This window comes from Pongo pygmaeus, chromosome 2 (genome assembly GCF_028885625.2).
Source record: "Pongo pygmaeus isolate AG05252 chromosome 2, NHGRI_mPonPyg2-v2.0_pri, whole genome shotgun sequence".
In the NCBI taxonomy this organism is placed as follows: Eukaryota; Metazoa; Chordata; class Mammalia; order Primates; family Hominidae; genus Pongo; species Pongo pygmaeus.
In genome coordinates this window covers 121,096,069-121,121,144 of record NC_085930.1, presented here as the reverse complement: position 1 = coordinate 121,121,144, position 25,076 = coordinate 121,096,069, and the positions used below count along the sequence as shown (strand labels likewise).

The window sequence follows — 25,076 nt, the reverse complement described above, 5'->3', positions numbered from 1 at the left end:
ATGATTTATCTGTCTAGCTTCCTCCCATTTTCGGTTGCCAGTTGGTTAGGACTCACCCCATGGGGAACTAATTTACCTGTGCTTCTGTGTTGCATGCTTTCCCAGTGATGTATCACCCAGCTGATCCCACACCGTGAATTGTATTTCAACCAAAACCTACAGGGAGGAGTGTCTTAGGGTGTAGGTAGGTGCACCAACCAAAAACAAAGGAAGGTTCACAAGGTTTGTGTCTCTATATAACATGGAAAAGTAATATGAAACCAGTGTCATTCTTGACTAAGGAAATAAATACCAACAGTGTTTTAGGATTTTTTTTTTTTTGGTGCTCTTTAGGGTTATTTGAAAAGAGAAAGTAGCTGGAGTTAGGACACAAAATCCCAGATTTGAAGTTATCTGAGAATTTGCACTAGGAAGATGGTGATGGTAGTCTCAATAAGAAAAGATTGATAACATTATGAAGAAGGGAAAAACAGAACCAGATGAGTAATAAGAAATCAAGACAAGAGTACTTTATGATGTTGGTCAGGCATGGTGGCTCACGCCTGTAATCCCAGCACTTTGGGAGGCTGAAGTGGGCAGATCACCTGAGGTCAGGAGTTCGAGACCAGCCTGGCCAACATGGCGAAACCTCGTCTCTACCAAAAATATAAAAAATTAGCCAGGTGTGGTGGCATGCACCAGTAGTCCCAGCCACTCAGAAGGCTGAGGTAGGAGAATCGGCATGAACCCGGGAGGTGGAATTTTCAGTGAACCGAGATCACGCCACTGTACTCCAGCCTGGGCAATAGAGTGAGACTGTCTCTCAAAAAAAAAAAAAAAAAGAAAAGAAATTTTAAGCCAGGACGACCAGAAAAACTGTAGGAAGAACGAACAAATGAGACTATTTTAAGTCAAGACTATTTTTATTTAGGCCGGGCACTGTGGCTCATGCCTGTAATCCCAACACTTTGGGAGGCCGAGGCGGGTGGATCACCTGAGGTCAGGAGTTCAAGACCAGCCTGGACAACATGGTGAAACCCCGTCTCTACTAAAAATACAAAAATTAGCTGGGCGTGGTGGTGTGCCTGTAGTCCCAGCTACTCTGGAAGCTGAGGCAGGAGAAACACTTTAACCCGGAAGGCAGAGGTTGCAGTGAGCCTAGATGGTGCCACTGCACTCCAGCCTGGGCGACAGAGCAAGACGCCGTCTCAAAAAAACTCTATAAAACCAAATGTAATCCCAGCACTTCGGGAGGCTGGCGGGCGGATCATAAGGTCAGGAGATCGAGACCATCCTGACTAACATGGCGAAACCCCGTCTTTACTAAAAATACAAAAAAAAAAATTAGCCGGGTTTGGTGGTGGGCACCTGTAGTCCCAGCTACTCGGGAGGCTGAGGCAGGAGAATGGCGTGAACCCAGGAGGTGGAGGTTGCAGTGAGCCAAGATTGCGCCACTGCACTCCAGCCTGGGGGACAGAGCAAGACTCCGTCTCAAAAAAAAAAAAAAAAAAAAAAACCCCAAATGTGTAAGTTTTCCATACCTACCTACCTAGTTTCTCTTTCCAGCGAACTAGTACCAAGTTTGCCATTCTTCCACACTTTTTCTATTCCTACACAAGTTCATAGACATAAAATACATATTTTAAGTCATCTATATATAATATACAGAGATGAGTTAAGTATACTACAGCAACACTGTCCTGCTATTTGCTTTCTTCAAGGTCCAGTGAGGAATCTGTGCATTATTTGTTTTTTGTTTTTTTTAAGATGGAGTCTCCCTCTGTTGCCCAGATTGGAGTACAGTGGCGGGATATCAGCCCACTACAACCCCCGCTTCTTGGATTCAAGTGATTCTCCTGCCTCAGCCTCCCAAGTTGCTGGGACTACAGGTGCATGCCACCATGCCTGGCTAGTTTTTTTGTATTTTTAGTAGAGAAGGGGTTTCACCATGTTGGCCAGGCTGGTCTCTAACTCCTGACCTTGTGATCCGCCTGCCTCAGCCTCCCAAAGTGCTGGGATTACAGGCATGAGCCACCGCGCCCGGCCTTATTTGGTATTTTTCCAACTTTTTATTATGAATGATTTCAAACACCTAAAAAATTTAAAAAATAAAGTGAATATCTATATATCTACTCCCTAGTTCAGCAATTGTTATATTTTACCATATTTGCTTCCTCTATCACTAGCTATGACTTTTTTTTTTTTTTTTTTGTGAGATGGAATCTCACTCTGTTGCCCAGGCTGGAGTGCAGTGGTACGATCTTTGCTCACTGCAACCTCCACCTCCCAAGTTCAAGCGATTCTCTTGCCTCAGCCTCCCGAGTAGCTGGGCTTACAAGCACACGCTACCACAGCCAGCTATTTTTTTTTTTTTTTTTTGAGATGGAATCTCACTCTGTTGCCCAGGCTGGAGTACAGTGGTGTGATCTCAGCTCACTGCAACCTCTGCCTCCTGGGTTCAAGTGATTCTCCTGCCTCAGCCTCCTGTGTAGCTGGGACTACAGGTGTGTGCCAGCACGCCTGGCTAATTTTTTGTATTTTTAGTAGAGACGGGGTTTCACCGTGTTAGCCAGGATGGTCTCGATCTCCTGACCTCGTGATCCACCCGCCTCGACCTCCCAAAGTGCTGGGATTACAGACGTGAGCCACTGTGCCTGGCCATGCCCAGCTAATTTTTGTATTTTTAGTAGAGACGTGGTTTGACCATGTTGGCCAGGCTGGTCTTGAACTCCTGAGCTTAAGTGATCTGCCCCCCTTGACCTCCCAAAGTGCCGATGTGAGCCAACACGCCCAGCTCTAGCTATGACTTTTAATGTTGAATCATTTCAAAATAGGTTATAAACATCATAACACTTCATCTCTAAATATTTCAACATGCATTTCTTAAAAATAGGGACATTCACCTATGTAACCACAATACCATTGTCATAGTTTAGACAATTCATGTTTTAATATATTAAAAATTTCCTGCCAGCCAGGCGCGGCGCCTCACACCTGTAATCCCAGCACTTTGGGAGTCTGAGGTGGGAGGATCAGTTGAGTTCAGGAGTTAGAGACCAGCGTAGGTAACATGGTGAAACCCTGTCTCTACCAAAAATGTAAAAAATTAGTGGTGGCGCACGCCTGTAGTCCCACCTACAAGGGAAGGTGAGGTGGGAGGATCACTTGAGCCTGGGAGGCAGAGGTTGCAGTAAGCCAAGATAACACCACTGCACTCCAACCTGGGTGACTGAGTGAGACCCTGTCACCAAAAAAAAAAAAAAGCCAATTTCCCACCAGGCATGGTGGTTCATACCTATAAATCCTAGCACTTTGGGAGGCCGAGGTGGGTGGATTGCTTGAACCTAGGAGTTCAAGACCAGCCTGGGCACCATGGTAAAACCCTGTCTCTACAAAAAATACAGAAAGTTAGCTGGGTGTGGTGACATGCGCCTGTAGTCCCAGCTATGGCTATACTTTTAAAATTTATTTGTAGGCACAGGGTCCCAATATATTGCCCAGGCTGGTCTCAAACTCTTGGGCTGAAGGAATCCTCCCAGCTTGGTCTCCCAAAGTGCTGGGATTACAGGTGTAAGCCACGGCACCCAGCTTTATCTCCTGTATTTTCTTAAACTCTAACTTATTACAGGCTTGATTAGATATAGGTTCAACATATTTTTGAGAAATTTTGTAGGTGATGATATATACTTTATTTTCTGTATAAAGTACATAATGTCAGGTTATCCAGTATTAGTGATGCTAAATTTGATCAATTTGAGGTGCTGACAGGAACATCTTTTTCCATTTTCAGTTAGAGGTAATTTATGGAGTAATTGGCATTTCGTAAATATCCACTGTTGTTGATTCTTTCCTCAATCAGTTGTATTATTGGGGGTTACAAAATGATTTTTACCTAGTTCTATTGTAGTTTCTACCTTTGTTAGTGAATGTTCTTCTTTAAAGAGTAGCTCTCCTGGGCTGGGTACAGTGACTCATGCCTATAATCCTAGCACTTTGGGAGGCCAAGGTAGGCAGATCGCTTGAGCCCAGGAGTTCAAGAACAGCCTGGGCAACATGAGAGCCCGTCTCTACAAAAAGATTGAAAAAACTTAGTTGGTGTACTACTGCATGCCTGCAGTCCCGGCTACTTGGGAGGCTGAGGTAGGAGGTCACTGGAGCCCGGGAAGTCGAGGCTGCAGTGAGCCGTGATCACACCACCGCACTCTAGCCTGGGCTACAAAGTGAGACCCTGTCTCAAAAACAACAACAACAAAAAAGAATAGCTTTCCCATATTGACTGTTAGTCTTCCCAGAAAGCCATGTTAAATGCTAAAAGCTTAATTCATTATTTTCAATTACCAGTTTTCAGAACAAGGAATTGATGTGGTAGTGACCTATGTTTGATATTTAAAGTGGTTTTTTTTTCTTTTTAAAATTTAATTAATTTTTTTGAGGCAGGGTCTCACTCCGTTGCCCAGGCTGGAGTACAGGGGCATGATCTTGGCTCACCGCAGCCTTGACCTCCCGGGTTCAAGTGATCCTCCCACCCCAACCTCCCAAGTAGCTGGGACTACAAGTGCATGCCACCACACCTGGCCAGTTTTTCTATTTTTTTTGTAGAGACAGGGTTTTGCCATGTATCCCAGGCTGGTCTCAAACTCCTGGACTCAAGCAAGCCTCCTACCTCGACTGCCCAAATTTGCTGGGATTACAGGCGTGAGTAAGTGTTTTTAATATTAGAATTTAGAGTAATACATTGGTCTTTTTTTTTTTTTCCAGACAGGGTCTCACTCTGTCACCCAGGCTGGAGTGCAGTGGCATGAGCACTGCTCACTGCATCCTTGACTTCCCAGGCTCAAGCAGTCCTCCCACCTCAACCTCCCAAGTAGCTGGGACTATAGGCATGCGCCACCACACCTGGCTAACTTTTGTATTTTTTGTAGAGATGAGGTTTCGTCATGTTGCCCAGGCTAGTCTTGAACTCTTGAGCTCAAGCCATCCTCCCACCTTGACCTCCCAAAGTGCTGGGATTACAGGTATGAGCCACCATGCCCGGCACTTATATTAGTCTTATGATTTCAATTTAAAATGTATAATTGACTGAATATTGATTTATACTTGTGAATTTAAATTGAAACCTTATTGTAGTTATTTTATTTTGTGGCTTTATTTTAAAGCACGCTGATATTGTTTTTTCTTTTCTGCTTTGCCTAGCTTCCTTAAAGCACACGGATACTGTTTTTTCTTTTTTCAGTTTTGTGTTTTTTTGTTTTGAGACAGAGTCTTGTTCTGTTGCCTAGGCTGGAGTGCAGTGGCATGATCTCGGGTCACTGCAATCTCTGCCTCCTGGGTTCAAGTGATTCTCCCGCCTCAGCCACCTGAGTAGCTGGGATTATAGGCGCGCACCACCATGCCCGGCTAATTTTTGTATTTTTAGTAGAGATGGGGGTTTCACCATGTTGGTCAGAATGCTCTCAAACTCCTGACCTCGTGATCTGCCTGCCTTGGCCTCCCAGAGTGCTGAGATTACAGGTGTGAGTCACCGCGCCCAGCCTAATTTTTGTATTTTTAGTAGAGATGGGATTTCACCATGTTGGCCAGGCTGGTCTCAAACTCCTGACCCCAGGTGATCCTCCTGCCCTGGCCTCCCAAAGTGCTGGGATTACAGGCCTGAGCCACCGTGCCAGCCATGCTGATATTGTTGATTTGAATTTCTGTTCCTTTATTTCTGCACTACTGGGCAGGATGCTCAATTCTGTAGCATTGCTTGTTACAAATGGTTTATTCTTTGGGCTGCGAAGTGTGTGCTTTCCCATTTCTCCAGCTCCTCTTGTCCAGCTTATAGTGGAGGGAATATGGTTTAGTGAATAAACCATTTGAGGTTTTGGTAAGTCAAGTGTACTTGTTCAGATGATAGAAATCATATGTGAGGTGTGTTAACCTAGCTGTATGGTGACGTTAGTGGGCCTGAATTGTTTTTCTTCGAAGTGGCATCCTTCTTAAGATTTAAAACTTTCCTTCACAAGGGCATCATTGGTATTTTGTGACTGTGATCGTTGATTTCCTTAGGTCTTTTAACATTTCTTTTTTCTTTGGAAAAGTTTTCTTTTCTTGATATATCAGTGGAGCTGTATTTTGATGAGTGTAGCTTGTAGTCTCCACCAATCAGATTTGAATGATTAACGTTCTATATTGGAATGTGTCTGTGCTTTCAGTTAACTGATGATTTTCAGTTTTGAAAACGTGGTGCATTTCTTTTCTGCTTAGTTCAAACCTAAAGGCAATTGTTTGATTAGAAATGAAGTCTATTGGGGTAAAGACTGTCAAGGTTTGTGGGTCAAAGAGCTCTGTACGCATAGAAGGTCAGCCATGTTCATTAAGCCAGAGTAAAAGGAAAGTCAAGCTTATGGGTGAACGGTCGTATACTCTTTCAATTGGCAATGGAGACTACTTTTGGACAAATAAAGAAATGCTGTGGGATTATGTGCAGACTCTGTCTGGTAAGAAGTCAGTAGTTATAAATGTTTTTAAAACATTAAAAAAACTGATTACAAAAATGAATACCCATTTCTGGCAGAAAACTTGAGAAATGTACAAATATTTAACAGGGAAAATAAAAATAATCCTGTTGAAGTGTGTGTGTGTGTGTGTGTGTGTATTTGAAGAGTGTGTGTGTGTGTGTGTGTGTGTGTGTGTGTATTTGAAATGGGGTCTTGGCCAGGCGTGGTGGCTCACGCTGGTAATCTCAGCACTTTGGGAGGCCGAGGCAGGCGGATCACTTGAGATCAGGAGTTCAAGACCAACCTGGCTGACATGGTGAAACTCCGTCTCTACTAAAAATACAAAAATTAGCAGAGCATGGTGGCGGGCACCTATAATCCCAGCTACTCAGGAGGCTGAGGCAGGAGAATCACTTGAACCTGGGAAGCAGAGGTTGCGGTGAGCTGGGATTGTGCCTCTGCACTCCAGCCTGGGCAACAGAGTGAGACTCCGTCTCAAAAAAAAAAAAAAAAAAGAAGAAGAAGAAATGGGGTCTCACTGATTGCTCAGGCTGGTAGTCATATACTGGGCTCAAGCAATCTTCCCTCCTAAGCCTCCTGAGTAGTGAAGTGTGTTTTTTTAAAAACATAAAATTTTTATCCTGAAGTTAAAGAATGTAGGTAAAATAATGGTTTGTTAACATGTAAAAGGTTATTTATTGAGCTCAGTTCTGTAAAACGTGTGTAGAAATGGGAATTTCAGAGGCTCTTGTCAGCCTTAGAGTCCAGCTTATCTATTTATTTATTATTTATTTATTTTGAGATGGGGTCTCACTGTCACCCAAGCTGGAGTGCAGTGGCACAGTCTCAGCTCACTGCAACCTCCACCTCCTGGGCTCAAGTGATCCTCCCTCCTCAGCCTCCCAAGTAGCTGGACTACGGGCATGTGCCACCACACCTGGCTAAGTTTTGTGTTTTTGGTAGAGATGGGGTTTCGCCATGTTGCCCTGAGCTCAAGATCCACCCTCCTCAGCCTCCCAAAGTGCTGGGATTACAGGCGTGAGCCAGTGTGTCCAGCCCAGCTTATATATTTATCTTAAATTGGCTTCTCTCCTTTTCTGGAGAATTTTAGGAGACTTACATTTTCTTTTTCTTTTCTTTTTTTTTTTCTGAGATAGAGTCTCGCTCTGTCACCCAGACTGGAGTGCAATGGCATGATCTCGGCTCACTGCAGCCTCTGCCTCCCGGGTTCCAGCAATTCTCCTGCGACAGCCTCCCAAGTAGCTGAGATTATAGGCATATGCCACCACGCCCAGCTAATTTTTGTATTTTTAGTAGAAACGGATTTCACCATGTTAGCCAGGCTGGTCTGGAACTCCTGACCTCAGGTGATCCGCCCACCTTGGCCTCCCAAAGTGCTGAGATTATAGGCATGAGCCACCATGTCCAGCCTGAGACTTCCATTTTCTGGGGTTGCTGACAGCAGTGGCCACATGAACTACTCTACTTTTAGTGGAGAATAGAAGCTCAAAATTTTCAACACCTGGGTGAGTTGTTGGGTTTTTTTTTTTTGTTTTTTTTTTTTTTTTTTTTCCCCTTTGCCCTGTATTTCTAAGGTGCTCTTACAGTTGGGCCCAAAAGTCCCATTAAAGAATGTCATCTAATCTAGGGCATATTTTACTTATTTATTTTATTCATATTTATTATTATTATTTTTGAGACAGGGTTTCACTCTGTCACCCAGGCTGGAGTGCAGTGGCATGGTCACGGCTCACTGCAGCCTCAACCTCCCAGGCTTCAGTGATTATCCCACCTCAGCCCCCCAAGTAGCTGGGACTACAGGCACATGCCACTATGCCTGGCTAATTAAAACAATTTTTTAAAATAGAGACAGGGTCTTGTTTTGTTTCCCAGGCTGGTCTGGAACTCCTAGGCTCAAGCAGTCCTCCTGCCTTGGCCTGCCAAACTTCTGGGATTACAGGTGTGAGCCACTGTGCCCAGCCAAGGGGCATATTTTAGAAGAAGCTTTAGAGAAAACTTGATGGCAAACTAAGAATTTTTGGCATTTGGTTTAAATAATGCTTCTTTATGAGAGAAGACACATTTTTTTAAAATGTTAGGTTTTCTAAAATCTTTAATAATAAAAGAAACATGAAAGGTATTTATATTCTTTGTTAAAATTTTATGGTGACAATATGTGGATTGAGGATTCTGTTTCAATCTAAACTTATAACTTGCTTTCTGAGGTCCTAAAGTCCTGTGTCACATTTTTACACGTTTTTAAATAATTGGTCCTTACCTTTTTTGTGCACCTGACAGTTTTGCAAAACACATGTATTGGATAAACAGTATGTTCTTGCAGTGAAACTCATTGTTATTGGCTTTCCAAAGGAAAAACTGTTTAACATTGTCCTTTGAAACTGGCAAACTTTATTCACTTAACTCTTAGCTTTTCCTCCTCCCTGTCGTATGCTAAAGTGGAAATAAAATACTAATTGACCTGCTAACTTTAATTATCAGAAGTAACACTTTTTAATAAGCCCAAATACTGGAATGCCTTTTTTATACGGCAGATAAGTTCTTAGGTGAGTTTGTTTAAGTTCAAGTTATACAGTATTACATTGTTATAAGTTGTGGCTCTCAAAAGGGTGTGCAGTCTTCTGGGGGTTTCGTAGTGATCTAAAGAGCTGTTTCATAGTCAAGTCACATGAAATTGAATTTTACTGTTAATTTTTATGTTTAAATTCCAGACATAAATATATTTTTTAAAATATAACTACAAGAATTTTTAGTTCTGGTAAAAGGAAAGTGGGGAAGTGAGCTATATTTATTTAGCATCTCCAATTAAAGACAGGCCAAAGGAAGACTGGACTGAAAATGTGACTGATTCTAAGACTTGTGCTCTTTTAATTATGTCATATTGCCTTCTTGGAAAAGGGAAGTTGGGAATCTTCACTGACTGCTGACGTGCCAGGCTAGGACTTCCCAAAGTTAGTTCTGTTGACAACTGGTTCTTTTATTTTTAGTTTATTAAGATGGGGTCTTATTCTGCTGCCAAAGCTGGAGTGCTGTGGCACAATCTCAGCTCACTGCACCCTCTACCTCCTGTGTTCAAGCAATCCTCCCACCTTCGCCTTGCTTTTAGCTGGTACTACAGATGCATGCCACCATGCCCAGCTAATTTTTGTATTTTTTGTAGAGACGGGGTTTCACCATGCTGCCCAGACTGGTCTTGAACTCCTGGGCTCAAGTGATCCACCCACCTTGGCCTCCCAAAATGCTGGAACTACAGGTGTGAGCCACGACACCTGGCCAACAACTGGTTCTTTGAGATGCTCCTGGTGTCTAGGCAGTTATCAAAAAGTGCCCAGATCATAAGTGCACATACAGTTTGATGAATGGTTTGCTGTGTATCCTTGTAGACTTTATACTTATTCAGAGGTACATATTTGTGTATATATTTTTATAAAACATGGGATTCAGTTGTACAAAGCAGTTTGCAATCTGTTTCTTTTATTTAACATGTTGTAAATATTTTTCCACATCAAGTTATATAGACTTAATAACTGTTAATGTGCCATTGTATTCCTATACCATGATTTCGTTATCAAGTCTCTTGAAGAATATTTATTTCTAGACATTTAGTATTATCGTTTTAATTTCCAATTATTTAATAAATAATGAGGCTGAATTTCATTTCATGTTATTAAGCCATTCATATTTACTCTTCTTTCAGCAAGTTTCTGATGTTTGAGGAACACTATGAAGGACTCTGGCAGGGTTCTTGAGGATAAGGGAGTTTGTTTATCTAGGCAACTCCTGGAAGCCATTATAGAGGGAGTCACACTTCCCAGTATCCTGGAAGGGGGCTTGTGATGGATGAGGTGCGAAAGTGGAGGCTACTATGACAGATGCAACTCTGGGGCACCATACTGGGGGAACATTCCACTAGCTCTAGCCCCAACTTGAGTCCATGTTGGCAGATCTATAGAAGGAGAGGGAAGAATGGAAAGGAGACAGTAAGCAAAAGAACCCCATGACCAGTGTGATTCTTGACAACTTTCTGGAAAGTTGGTTGTAGGCACTCTTGAAGGTTAAACTCGGGGACAAGGTGGTCTACTATTTCTCATGTGGGTATTTGTCTTCCATAGAAACCTTAATTGGATATGAGTGCTGCTTTAGGAACAAACATATCAGTTTCTTTTTTTTTTGAGATGAAGTCTTGCTCTGTCACCCAGGCTAAAGTGCAGTGTCATGATCTTGGCTCACTGCAACCTCCGCCTCCCAGGTTCAAGTGATTCTTCTGCTCCAGCCTCCCAAGTAGCTGAGACTGCAGGCATGCACCACCACGCCCAGCTAATTTTTGTGTTTTTAGTAGAGATGGGGTTTTACCATGTTGTCCAGGCTGGTCTTGAACTCCTGACCTCAGGTTATCCGCCTGCCTCGGCCTCCCGAAGTGCTGGGATAATGGCGTGAGCCACTGCGCCCGGCGTCAGTTTCTTTATAAAAGCATGTTTGGAGTTACTGAATCTGAGTTGGAAGGGATGCTAAAAACTATTTAATACAGACTCTCATTTTAGTAAATAGGGAAGCTGAAACTTGCCCCAGTTCCACTTTGTAGCATCTGTTTAATTTCTGAAGTGACATTAAAGTTTTAGTCTTATTTCAATTCTAAAAATTGTCTGTACGTCACTGTGCAACCTGCCTCCCGTCTGTATGTTGAAAATGATAGAATCTGCACTATTGTGCTACGTATCGGGGTTTACTCTGCCAGGTACATGCCAATTACTTCACATATATTCTTACTAAAGCCTTACAGTAACTTGAAAAAGGGTTTTCTTATCCCCATTTTGCAGATAGGTCCAAGCTTTGGAGGTCTTTGAGTTTCAGTCTGAAGCAACAATTCTGTATGAAAAAAGTTCCTGTATAAATAAGAAATTCAAATATTGTGAGACTTTGAAATTTAATAAAGTCATACACAGTGACATTGCCATCACCTACCTATGTTTGCGGTCCATGACATCACATTTATGCAGTGGTCACATTTCCTTTTAATGATATTTCCATTAGTGGTGTGTGGAGTTTTTGCTGGTGAGTTGAACCAAGAAACAGAATATTCTTTGGGAGATAGTAAAATATAAAAGGCACCTTTTAAAAACAAATGGCAAATTTTTGCAGAAAAGAAAACTTAACATTAAAAATGACTAGGCAAAGCGCAGTGGCTCACACCTGTAATCCTAGCACTTTGGGAGGCTGAGGCCAGCAGTCACCTGGGAGGTCAGAAGTTTGAGACCAGCCTGGCCAACATGGCAAAACCCCGTCTCTACTAAAAATAAAAAAATTAGCCAGGTATGGTAGCAGGTGCCTGTAGTCCCAGCTACTCGGGAGGCTGAGCCAAGATTGTGCCACTGCAGTCCAACCTGGGTGACAGAGCAAGACTCCATCTAAATAAATAAATAAAATAAAAAATAAATAAAAATGACTAATATTTACATTATCTATATAGTATTCTTGCCAGAAATGTTAAACTGCATGTAATATTGAGGAAATAACCAGAAAAATTCAGAATGTAGGACATTGTAATTCTATTTAATTAATTCTAATTGGCTTAGACTCTTTGAAAAAAATAAAAAACCAAAAAACAATGACCTAATGATATCGTGTAGCTCTGTGTCCCCAACCAAATCTCATGTTGAATTGTAAATCCCCAGTGTTAGGGGAGGGACCTGGTGGGAGGTGACTGGATCATGGGGATGGATTTCCCCCTTGCTGTACTGGTGATAGTGAGTGAGTTCTCACTAGATGTCGTTATTTAAAAATGTGTAGCACCTCCCCCTTTGCTCTCTCTTCTGCTGACCATGTGAAGATGTGCTTGCTTCCTCTTTGCCTTCTGCCATGATTGTAAGTTTCCTGAGCACTCCCTATATGTGCTTTCTGTACAGCCTGTGGAACCATAAGCCAATTAAACCTCATTTCTTTATAAATTGCCCAGTCTCTGATAGTTTTTTTTGTTTGTTTGTTTGTTTTTGACAGAGTCTTACTCTGTTGCTCAGGCTGGAGTGCAGTGGCGCAATCTCGGCTCACTGCAAGTTCTGCCTCCCAGGTTCACGCCATTCTCCTGCCTCAGCCTCCTGAGTAGCTGGGACTATAGGCGCCCGCCATCACGCCCAGCTAATTTTTGTATTTTCAGTAGAGATGGGGTTTCTCCATGTTAGCCAGGATGGCCTCGATCTCCTGGCCTCGTGATCCACCCGCCTCAGCCTCCCAAAATGCTGGGATTACAGGCGTGAGCCACCACACCTGGCCTTTTTTTTTTCTCAAGACAGTCTCACTCTGTCGCCCAGGCTGGAGTGAAGTGGCGTGATCTCAGCTCACTGCAACCTCTGCCTCCCAGGTTCAAGCAATTCTCGTGCCTCAGCCTCCCAAGTAGCTGGGATTATAGGCATGAGCCATCACGCCCAGCCAACAATGACTCTTGAGAGAACTATAAAAAGTATTGAAGCATTTGTTAGAGTACTTAACACACTTTTGTTCTGAGTAGTTTTAGGTTTGGTTCAGCTGAGATTTTTACCTTTATTTTGGAATTCTATTTTCAAATTAAAACAAAAAGCAAAACATCTAATATTTAAAATAGTAAATTATAGAGGTAGGAGGTAGTTTTCCCAGCTAAACAGATTATTAACCTTTACTGTGAATTTATATGGACACTTAACGTATTAAAGAAATTTTTTAAATGTGTTAATATTTTGGATTTCTGAGCCTATGAAAGTATTCCTTGCCTGGAAATTAGCTGTAAGCCCTTATCAATGCAGTTTTCTGATTGTTACTACTTTCCAACTAAATTATAAACCTCTTAAAGGCATCGTAGGTGTGTTTATATCTCCAGCACCTGGCATAGTTGCTTGACTATGTGGGACTATATATTGCTGGGTGGCAGATCATATATTTTTTAAAGAACACAATATTCTCAGCTTGAATGTCCTCATCAACAGAGCTTGTGGTCTTTATTTAAGTGGGCAGCTTTTCATTGTGTTTCAACTTGGCCAAAGGAACCTTTTCAAGTTTTCAGAGGAGTAGCTTCTTATTAGCTTATAACATTAATCAGTCATTGTTTTTTTTTTTGAGACGGAGTCCTGCTCTGTCGCCCCAGCTGGAGTGCAGTGGCATTATCTTGGCTCACTGCAAGTTCCACCTCCCAGGTTCACGCCATTCTCCCGCCTCAGTCTCCCAAGTAGCTGAGACTACAGGTGCCCGCCACCACGCCCAGCTAATTTTTTTTTTTTTTTTTTGTATTTTTAGTAGTGATGGGGTTTCACCATGTTAGCCAGGATGGTCTCGATCTCCTGACCTCGTGATTTCCTGCCTTGGCCTCCCAAAGTGCTGGGATTACAGGCATGAGCCACCACGTCTGGCAACATTAATCAGTCATTGTTGAGAGAGCCCTAACTTTGGCCACTTTATTAGGAAGAACACAAGATGAAAACTAGGGACAAATTCACTATACAGTAGTCCCCCACCTTTTCCTCAGGAGATACATTCAGGGTCCTCCGGTGGATACTTGAAACCACAGATAGTACTGAACCTATGTACTGCTTTTTTTCATACATACATAACTATGATAAAGTTTATAAGTGAGGCACAGTAAGAGATTAACAACAACAGTAATAAAATAACAGTTATCTGAATGTGGTTTCTCTTTCTCAAAATATCTTACTGTACCCTACTCACCTTTCTTCCTATGACCTATTGATCTGATAACCAAGATGGCTACTATGTGTCCAAGGGGGAGGTATCTTATACAACATGGAATGCTGGACAGAGGAATGATTGACTTCCTGGATGGGACAGAGCGGGACACTGCAGGATGGCAAGAGATTTCATCATGTTACTCAGAACATTGCTGTTTAAAACTTAAGTACTGCTTATATCTAGAATTTTCCATTTGATATTTTCATACCATATTTGACCTGGGTAACTGAAACTGCAGAAAGTGAAACTGGATAAGGAGTGACCACTGTACAACTTTTATTTCTAAAGAACTGTAAAATTTGTATGTTTGCAGATCAGGGAGCAGAGAAACATGAAGGCACAGGTCAGTCCTCTGGGATCACTGATCAAGAGAAGGAGTTATCCACCAATGCTTTCCAAGCTTTCACAGTAAGAAATGGCTTCTCTTAATCTGCTCAAGTTGTAGGGTTCTGTCAAGTATGAATCTTTTCATAGTGAATTTTTAAATTTACAATTTTTACTCTGTAATAATTCAAAAGTTAATTTAGAGATAAGTAGGTTTAATTTTAAAAATAAATGTTTTAGAGTTTAAATATGGTGAAAGGAATGGGAGTAATTGGAGCCATTCCCAAGTTTTTGTAAACATGTTTTAACTCATATACTGTTGTTTTTAAGTCTTTTAAATTTAGATTTGTAAGTATGTGGGTCAGTCTTTTCATTTCACATGCTGTTCAATTCTTTTATTTATTTCTGAAAATATCAGATTCAAAAATTATTTTCTTGAAGGTACTTTAAAATGGAACCCCAAAACTTTATTGGCAGAATTTTAACTTTTTCTGACATTAAACAATATGAAAGAAAACTTTATTTGGTTGTCAGGTTACGTGCATGTAAGCAGAAGAACTTGATGCTTGGGTATTCAAAATATATTTACTAGAAAATAAAATTTGGAGTGATTATATTACCTTTCTTGACTAGCCTCAGCCATTAATACCCTGCTAGCACTATATGTATATACCAGTATATTTATCATATCAATATATGTGTCTTATATGTGTCAATGTCAGGGTTTTGAGTCTTAGGAAGTAAATATCCACAGTTTCTTAACTGACATGAATATTGCTTTAGTGACTTTGATTAGTATATGTAGGGAAACTACATCTTTCTTTTTAAGAACTTTTAAGATAAAGATGAATGAAATATATTTGGAATGATATACTGTTCTTAAAGCTGGTATGTAATTGTGTGTGTGTGTGTGTGGTTTTTTTTTTTAGTCTGGAAATTATGATGCCTGTCTACAACACCTTGCCTGTCTACAAGATATAAACAAAGATGATTATAAAATAATTTTGAATACAGCAGTAGCTGAGTTTTTTAAAAGTAACCAAACAACAACAGATAATTTGAGACAAACACTTAACCAGCTGAAGAATCAGGTGATATACAAATGAATTTAACTATAAAAAATATTGTTCTGTTCTTTAATTTATGAAATACAAATAGTTAAAGAAAATAAATGTGATTTGTCTGGTATTTCTTGTCTGAAACATTTGTTGGCATTAATTTTATTTCCGTAAAATTATTATTCCAGGAGATAAAAGGTATGTTGTGAGATTTTTTTTTTTAATTGGGGTTTTAATTAACTTGAACAGAACATACTAATATACCAAATTTGAATGAGCTTTGGAGTTTTGAGAAAGAACTATATGAAGAAGTTTAGCTGTGGAGATGTATCTTGTTTATAATTACAAAAATATGATTAACCCTAATGTCAAGTTGTTTTAGCATTTGGATCAGGAGATGATTAATTAAATAGAGGATATTCTGCTTTGTATCTGGCTTGGGGCTTGAATTGGGGATTGGTCTGGTGATAACGGCAATGTTTCTTGAATCCTGGGGCTAGACTTTTGGTGTTCAAGAGGGCTGATAACAGTGATGGTGCTGATAGGATCAGCTAGCGTATGTTAAATGTTCACTGTGTGACAGGGCTCTGCCAAGAGCTTGTATGCAACTTCTCAGCTTGTTCTTCTCAGTAGCCCTATGAAATAGCTATATAATTTTTCTTATTTTAAAAGTGGGAAAGCCAAGGCACAGATAGCTGTGTAAATTGTCCAAAGACACAAAGTTTTTGAGTAGTAAGAGCTACATGAACTCAGTTGTATTTAACTCTAGAGCCTGTAATTTTAGTTACTGCTTCATGCTGTTAGGGAGCCATGAGACCTTTCCTGTAATCATGAGTACCATGATACTCTATAGTATCACCCTAAAGTGTGACACAGGTAGAAGCAAGTTGTCCCTTCAGGCTCTCTATAATCCTTTATAGGCATAAAGTAATTTTTAAACCCCATTAAAATTCAAAAATGAGAATAATAGCTACCATTTATTGAATGCATACTTGGTGCCAAATTCTGTATTATGTGCTTTTTATGCCTTATCTCATATAATCCTCACATTCAACTCTTGAGGCAGTAGGTGCTTATTATCTCAGTTTTAAAACCAGGGTTTAGGAAGTCTAATTTAAATTTACACAACTAGGAAGGGGAAGAACAGATTTAAACCAGGCCTTCTGACTCTTGAGCCTGTTCTCCTACCTGTCTCAGTCTTCATAAATTTATATGTCCTCACGTTTCCTCATTACTCCAGTATTATTACTGATGACTTTATCTAGTGTTCCAGAATCAAAAGAAAGATGATGCTTACTGATAATCTAGTACATGCACCCTATGACCCCATAGACAGTTTCTTCCAGGACAAATTTGTTTGGTTTTTGAGAATAAGTTCAGCCGTTAAACTTTTTTTGAGTAAGCAATTCCTGCAAACTTCCAGTTAGGCCAAAAAAACTTTGTGAAGTTCTTTCACTAGCTTTTATTGTTTATAAGGTTTGTTAGGGCCTTCCAACTCTTGAGTTTCCTAGAAGTGTTTGTACTTGTGGTTACTGGCTTCTTTAAATCATACTTCTGTTCTCAGTCACATTGGGCACAGTGACACACCTTTTCAACCTATTCCATTTTAATTAACAAATGTCTAATTTCACTTAATGAGTAGTTTTTCTTTTGGCTGGAGCAATTACTAGACTATTTTGGTGAGTCATAGAATATGTGGCAAAGTTATTCGTGTGATAATTATTCAACCATTGCTGAATCCAAAACGCCATAGTTTATCTAAAAGCTTTTCTGGCTAAACTCTTCTTAACTCAGTCTCTCTGCATTACATAACTACAGAAAGAGTTGCCTTTGGAAATTGAGTTTTCACTGTTTGAAGATACTGTTTTTAATCTCTTTAAGATAGTGACTTGATAAGTGAAGATTATAAAAAGTTCCCAAACTCATTGAGATGCACATATTGGTCAGCTAGGACCACTTGGCTAACATTTGAATCATGTCAAGCTTAACCACGTGGGTGGTTGACGTCTGTTGAAGTCCAGTTACAAAATTTACAAATCATTGTGTGTTGTGAACCTTCAGGTTCCTTGCCATTAGTCAAACCAAGGCTGTTAAATCCATGTACTGTATATCAGAGTTCTACGGAAGTGTTGGTCTTAGAGTTAATTACTTAATATTGAACAATAATTTATTGCAATCTTCATAATGGCAAAGGTCAGTTTTAAATGTGTTATATGGAATTGTGCAATGGTTGTAAAGCTTAATTAAAATTTAAAAGCCCGTTGCTACAGCTTACAGAAGGGGGTATACAGTTTGAGAATGCAAAATGTCATGCTTTTTTTTTTTCTTTTACTGTCAGTTACAGATGTTAGCCTTTAGTGAAGCCCATAAAAGCCTTTTCTAACCATCATGTGTACAATAATATATTTTTGTTATTGAGTACTTTAAAAAAATCTATTCTTTTTTACGGGAACAAAACCTGAAAATATACTTTCTAGCCCTATGGCCTTGGGCAAGAAAATTAAGTTTTCTGTGCTGGTTTCCTTATGTATAAAGTGGAAATGAAATTATATATGTCCTCGGCCAGGTGCGGTGGCTCATGCCTGTAATCCAAGCACTTTGGGAGGCCGAGGTGGGCAGATCGCCTGAGGTCAGGAGTTCAAGACCAGCCTGGCCAACATGGTGAAACCCCATCTCTACTAAAAATACAAAATTAGCCAGGTGTTGTGGTGCATGCCTGTAGTCCGAGCTACTCAGGAGGCTAAGGCAGGAGAATCACTTGAACCCTGGAGGTGGAGGTTACGCTGAGCTGAGTTCATGCCACTGCACTCCAGCCTGGGTGACTCCATCTCAAAAAAAAAAATTATCTATGACCTTGAGGTATGGTGAGGATTAACCTGTAAGAGTTTTAACATAGCAAGTCTGGCACATGGTAAATAGTTAACTATTTTTGTTTTGTTTTGTTTGATACAGAGTCTCGCTGTGTTGTTCAGGCTGGAGTGCAGTGATGTGATCTTGGCTCACTGCAGCCTCTGCCTTTTGGATTTAAGCAACTCTCCTCCCTCAGCCTCCTGAGTAGCTGGGACTACAGGCACGTGCCACCACACCCAGCTAAATTTTTTTTTTATATTTTGTATTTTTAGTAGAGACAGGGTTCACCATGTTGGCTAAGCTGGTCTCGAACTCCTGACTTCAAGTGTTCTGCCTGCCTCGGCCTCCCAAAATGCTGGGATTATAGGCATGAGCTGCCACGCCCAACCAGCTATTATTAATGTTTAAATTTTACCTTAGTTTTTAGAAAATGAAATCAAACTATGAATACTACATGACATTTTTATGGGAAAAGTCATTTTGAGTTTGTTGCACGCTTGGTGTAGCTTCTTGTAGGTTGTGAGACTAGGAGATGGGAATCCTACTCAGAAGCTGTGTTACCAATTGAAACAGGGAAGATAGCTTCACAGTGACAAGGAAGATAATTGTCTAGCCATGTGCTGGGTACTTAATAAAGTCTCATCAAAACATTTTACCTAAAATTTTATTATGTGTGGCACAGAAGAATGAAAATAATTTTTAGTATGTGAGAGTAATTAAAATCTAAAGATACTGTTGAAAGTATGGAAAAATTCAGAATAAGAATGTTGGCCTATGTTCCTTTTTATTCATATGAATTCTTTCACTTTTGCTTTTTATTTCCTTAATGTTGTTAAAATATAATCTCTGTTGATTGCTTTATAGGTCCACTCAGCTGTTGAAGAAATGGATGGATTAGATGATGTTGAAAACAGCATGTTGTACTATAATCAAGCAGTCATTCTTTATCATCTGCGGCAGTATACAGAAGCCATATCAGTTGGTGAAAAACTTTATCAATTCATAGAGCCTTTTGGTATGTTATCTGTCAAGTCAAAAATTTCCCTATCTTCCCTATACTTGCAAAGTTCTGTGGTACTTTTACCTAGATAACCTAAATCTGAGAAGTCCATGTCAGTATTCAAAGAAAAGCCGTATCAGCTTTGCTTAATGGTTAGAAAAGATAAAAATGTAATCCAGGTTTTCTTTGAGTGTCCCTTCCCAAATTTTGAAGATAACTGTTAAAAATGCTGTTGGAAAGTGTTGAAAACACTTAGTGATGTTTGTGGGGTTTTTGCTGTTTCAACACTATTTTAGTGTACCTGATCCTTTCTTACTTTAGTACATTAAGGAAGTAGCATTTTGGAATGTTCGGGGACAGTGAGGTATTTCGTTTTTGCCTATTACCTTACTGAAATTTTTGGTGGTAATTATGGAGTAGGAAGTATAGAACAGTTAGTTTTTTGCTATCTTAATTAGCTTACTAACCTCAAGTAGGAGTAGCAAGAAAAGTAAGGGCAAAGGAAAAAAGAAGAGCCAAGGAGAAAGCTGGATCCTGGAAATGGTTGTTAGAGAAGGCTGTTGGTTTCTAGCCCACAAGCAGTCAAATTCCATTTGTGAGTTACATATTTGTCTTTTTTTTCCATAATTGCTTTCTTTTACATTCAAAACACAAATGAGAATTCCTAATTTATCAGGAATGCCTGATTGCTGATGTGGTTACCACAGGACAAGTGGTGGGGTGTGATAGCGCTCTGTGGTGCTTTGGGAAGAGGTACAGAGTCCCCTTTTGCTGACAGCTGGTTGAACAGCTGATTACTATGGCTCCAGAGAGCCATTGTGAGGTGCTTCTCTTCTTTCCCTCAATCCTGAGAGCTTGGTAGCTGGACAGACTGGGCAAGAGAGACACCAGTGGTAAGGGATTATGTAATTAGTGACCAGGTCCTTCTGTATAGCTAGAAATCAGAGTTACACTTTTAGGACTGTACACATTTTTCTGTAAAGTTACTGTTATTGATGCTTCTTAGAATTTCAATATGGAGAAACTGTCTTTAAAGGCAGCTATTAAAATATAAATATGCCCAGCGCAGTGGCTCACGCCTGTAATCCCAGCACTTTGGGAGGCTGAGGCGGGCAGATCATCTGAGGTCAGGAGTTCGAGACCAGCCTGATCAACATGGGGAAACCCCGTCTCTACTAAAAATATAAAATTAGCTGGATGTGGTGGCACATGCCTGTAATCCCAGCTACTCAGGAAGGCTGAGACAGGAGGATCACTTGAACCTGAGAGGCCGAGGTTGCAGTGAGCCAAGATCGCACCACGGCATTCCAGCCTGGGCAACAAGAGCGAAACTTGTTCTCAAAAAAAAAAAAAAAAAAAGAAAAAATAATTTCCGGAATTCATGAAACTCTATTAATCTGCACTGTGGCTGAACAGAATATATTAATAGTAATCAATTAGTCAGTATTCACATCCATTTTTCTTTTAAAATATTATGGCTTTTTTTTTTTTTTTTTTAACTTTTACTGCTTGGATTTTTTTTAAAGACTGTTTTTTTAGAGAAGGTTTAGATTTACAGGAAAACCAAGTTTCCTCTTGTACAGAGATTTCCCATGTGTCCTCTGCCCCAACACATCCATAGCCTCCCTCATTACCATTATCCCCCAACAGTGTGGTGCATTTGTTATAATTGATAAACCTACATTGATACATCATAATCATCCAAAGTTCATAGTTTACGTTAGGGTCCACGCTTGGTGTTGTATGTTCTATGTGTTTGGACAAATATATTCATTATAGTATCATACAGAGTATTTTTCACTGCCCTAAGAATTCTGTGTTGTGCCTGTTCATTCCCTTTCTACCTATAACCACTGATCTTTTTACTGTCTCTATAGTTTTGCCTTTTCTACAGTGTCAAACTTGGAATCATAACTACTCAGCTTCTTTTTTTTTTTTTTGAGATGGGGTCTCTTTCTGTTGCCCAGGCTGGAGTGCAGTGGTGTGAACTCCACTCACTGCAACCTCCACCTGCCAGGCCCAAGCGATCCTCCCACCCCAGCCTCTTCAGTAGCTGGGATTACAGTCACGCGCCACCACACCCAGCTAATTTTTGTATTGTTTTGCAGAGACTGGGTTTCGCCATGTTGCCTAGGCTGGTCTTGAACTCCTGGGCTCAAGCAGTCCACCCACCTTGGCCTCCCAATGTGCTGGGATTACAGGTGTGAACCACCATGCCTGGCCAGTACTCAGATTCTTCATACAACATATGCTAATTGAGCACATGGGCCAATACTGTGGGCCAGACACTGTTCTGGGTCTGGAGATAATGCAGTGAATGAAATACAGAAACTCTTTACCCCCGTTAAGCTTCTATTCTAATAGGAGAGAAAGCAACATAATTAAAAAACAGCCATCCCTTGGTATTCAAGGGAGATTGGTTCTAGGACACCCCTCTTCAGATACCAAAATCTGCTGATACTTAAATCCCTTATATAAAATGGTGTAGTATTTACATACAGTCTCTGTGTACGTCCTCCTGTACATTTTAAATAATCGCTAAATTTCTTATAATATCTAATACACTGTAAATGCTATGAAAATGTTTTTATACCATATTGTTTAGGGAACAGTGATGGGGAAAACATCTGTACATATTCAGTGCAGATGCAACAATTCTTTTTTTTTTCTTTTAACATTTTCAATCTGAGGTTGGTTGAATCTGTGGGTGCAGGTCAGATACAGGGAGCTGGCTGTATACTGAATGCTATGAAGTAAAGCTAAAATTGAGTGAGAATGTAGGGATTGACTGGGGATGTTTTAAGTAAGGTAATCAAGCAAGGCCTGGGATGAGATGGTATTTGAAATGAGACCTGAATAAAGAAAAGACATTATCCTTGCTACTGTTTAGAGGGAAAGCATTCCCACTGGAGGTAATGGGATATGGAGAAGACTTGAGGTGAGAGGCTGTGTTTGATGAGAGCAATAGCAGCAAGATCATTGTGACTGGAGCTAGGTAAGGAGGATAATAGGAAATAAAGTCAGAAGTAGCCACAGGCAGAACAGGTAAAGCCTAGGGCAGGGCTTACTGTCTTAGGTGCAGTGAGAAGCCCTTGGAGATATATGACCTTTGCACACCAGCTGTGTTAATTTCAGTTTTTAAATGAATTCCACTCTTTAAAGGCTTTTGAAATTTTCTCTTCTAGACCTTATTTTTCCTTTTATCTTCTTTTTTGAAAGGAAAGATAGTTTTATGTCACACCAGGTTAACTTTCCTCTCTTCATTGGGTTCTTTTTCTTTTGAAGGTCTTGTCTCTTGGCAGTCTCAATTTTCTGATATACTCCAGCCCATACTTTGCTTCTTTTGCTTCTGTAATCAGATTTTTTTTTTTTTCCATCTCCGTGACCTAGAAAAGAAATGTATTTCATGGAGTCATAGACTTTTTTAGTTAGAAGGAACGTCACAAGATCCCCTGGTCTAGCCCTCTGCCTTCAGGCAGGTAAAATATTCTCCTCATTTTACAGGTCAGCCAGCTGAGGTCTGAAAAGTTAAACGATGTACAGAGACCACACATACCTAGTTAGTGGCTGAGTAGGTACAGATTGAGTATCCCTTATCCAAAATGCTTGGGACAAGAAGTGTTTCAGATTTGGGATTTTTTTTAACTTTGGAATATTTGCATTATACTTACTGGTTCAGTATTCCTAACCTGAGGTCCAAAATGCTACCATGAGCATTTTATTTGAGCATCATTTGTGCTCAGAAAGTTTTGGATTTTGAGGCTGGACACAGTGGCTCACATCTGTAATCCTATCCTTTGTGAGGCCAAGGTGGGTGGATCACTTGAGCTCAGGAGCTTGAGACCAGCCTGGGCAACATAGTGAAACCTTGTCTCTATGAAAAAATTAGCCAGGCATGGTGACACATGTTTGTGGTCCCAGCTACTCAGGAGGCTAAGATGAAAGGATCTCTTAAGCCTAGTAGGCAGAGGTTGCAGTAAGCCAAGATTGCAACACTGCACTCCAGCCTGGGTAACACAGTGAGATACCATCTCAGAAACAAAAAAAGTTTTGGATTTTGGAGGATTAAAAATTTCAGATTTCAACATTTCAGGTTAGGAATGTACAGCCTCTATTGGAATTCAGGTTTCTTTCTGCCTAAAGTAATATTCCTCATTACATGTGCTAGTGTTTAGTAGATATTTTCCCAAGGAAGATTTAATCACTGGAATTTCTGAAATGAGAGGCCTTGCAGTGCCTAGTAAAATGATATTGTTGGCATTGCAAGTTGCTTTCATTCATGGCTCTAGGTGATAGGTATTCATTTGAGTAAAGACTTGTGCTTTGCTATTTAAAGCTTTGTATCCTATTTTGGAGGGTGGTCTGAGATGTGTGCTTTACTTTAGGTTGTGACTATTCTTTTCTGTGTTTTTTTCTCCCAGAAGAAAAATTTGCCCAAGCAGTGTGTTTTTTGCTTGTAGACCTGTATATATTAACCTACCAAGCTGAGAAAGCTTTGCATCTTCTTGCTGTCCTAGAAAAAATGATTTCACAGGGTAACAATAACAAAAATGGAAAGAATGAGGTGAGTCTTTAGAGATGATCAGACTAAAATCTAAAATATGATTAATTCTGTCTACTTGTTGGTTTACTGGATTAAAAAGAAAACAATTAAAATATGATTAATATTTGTGGTTATGAACTATTAACAGCTTTAAGATACAATTTTCATATTATAAGCTTTACGATTTTAAAGTGTAGAGTTTAGTGGTTTTGAGTGTACTCACATTTGTACAACCATTACTACTATCTAATTTCAAAATATTTTTATCACCCCAAAAAGAAACCCTGTACCATTTGCAGTCACTCCCCATTTCCCCCTTTCCTCAGCTCCAAGCAGCCGTTAATCTACTTACTGTCTCTGAATTTACCGTCTGGACATTACATATGAATGGAATCATAATATGCGGCTATTTGTCACTGGCTTTTTTTACTTAGTGTAATGCTTTGAAGCTTCATCCATATTGTAGCATATACTTATTTTTTTTTCATGTACTTCATGCCTTTTGTGGCTGAATAATATTCCATTCATTATATGAATATGCCACATTTTAAAAATTTCTTTATCAGTTGGTGGACATTTGGGTTCTTTTCTACTTTTTGGTTATTATATATAGTGCTTCCGTGAACATTCATGTACAAATTTTTGTGTGGATATATGTTTTCAGTTATCTTGGATATAATATTTAGGAGTAGAATCACTGGGTTATATGGTATCTTAACTCTATATTTAACCCTATACAAGACTGTTTTACAGAGTGGCTGCACTATTTTAAATTCCCACCGGCCACTTGTGAGGTTGTAATTTCTCCACATTGTTACCAACACTGGTTATTGTCTATCTTTAAAAAAAAATTAGCCATCTTAGGGGGTGTGAAGTGGTATCTTGTTACAGTTTTGATTTATATTTTCCTAATGGCTAAGGATGTACATTGACTATCTTTTCATATATGAGCTATTATTTTTATAGAATTGAAAGATTGGAATTAAGACAATAGAATCCATAACCTGGATAAACACTATTGCTTTCATTAGGGAAAATTTCATCATTAAAGTTCTTAAAAAAAAAAAAAAAAAAATACATGGCTGGGCGTGGTAGCTCACACCTGTAATCCCAGC

The 25,076-nt window shown here is 39.9% G+C and overlaps 1 protein-coding gene and 1 long non-coding RNA gene across 7 annotated transcripts in view; one reads left to right on the top strand and one right to left on the bottom strand.

Annotated features, from left to right (window-relative positions):
* Positions 1-25,076, top strand: part of CNOT10 (CCR4-NOT transcription complex subunit 10) — a 90,186-nt gene that overhangs the window by 6,294 nt on the left and 58,816 nt on the right. For 5 of the 6 annotated variants that reach the window (XR_010125755.1, XM_054481261.2, XM_054481259.2 and 2 more), the window contains exons 2-5: positions 14,500-14,594; positions 15,440-15,601; positions 19,283-19,433; positions 23,840-23,982. Coding sequence is in view for 5 of the 6 variants with exons in the window: in XM_054481261.2 (XP_054337236.1) it covers positions 14,500-14,594; positions 15,440-15,601; positions 19,283-19,433; positions 23,840-23,982 (551 nt within the window). In the remaining variant the exon portion in view is untranslated. Of the gene's footprint in view, positions 1-6,241; positions 6,459-14,499; positions 14,595-15,439; positions 15,602-19,282; positions 19,434-23,839; positions 23,983-25,076 lie in introns of those variants that run through there. The other variant, XM_054481257.2, reaches the window with a different exon arrangement.
* Positions 21,991-25,076, bottom strand: part of LOC129033174 (uncharacterized) — an 86,087-nt gene continuing 83,001 nt past the window's right edge. Inside the window, exon 3 of the long non-coding RNA XR_010125756.1 lies at positions 21,991-22,804. This is a non-coding gene — a long non-coding RNA (uncharacterized LOC129033174). The remainder of the gene's footprint in view (positions 22,805-25,076) is intronic.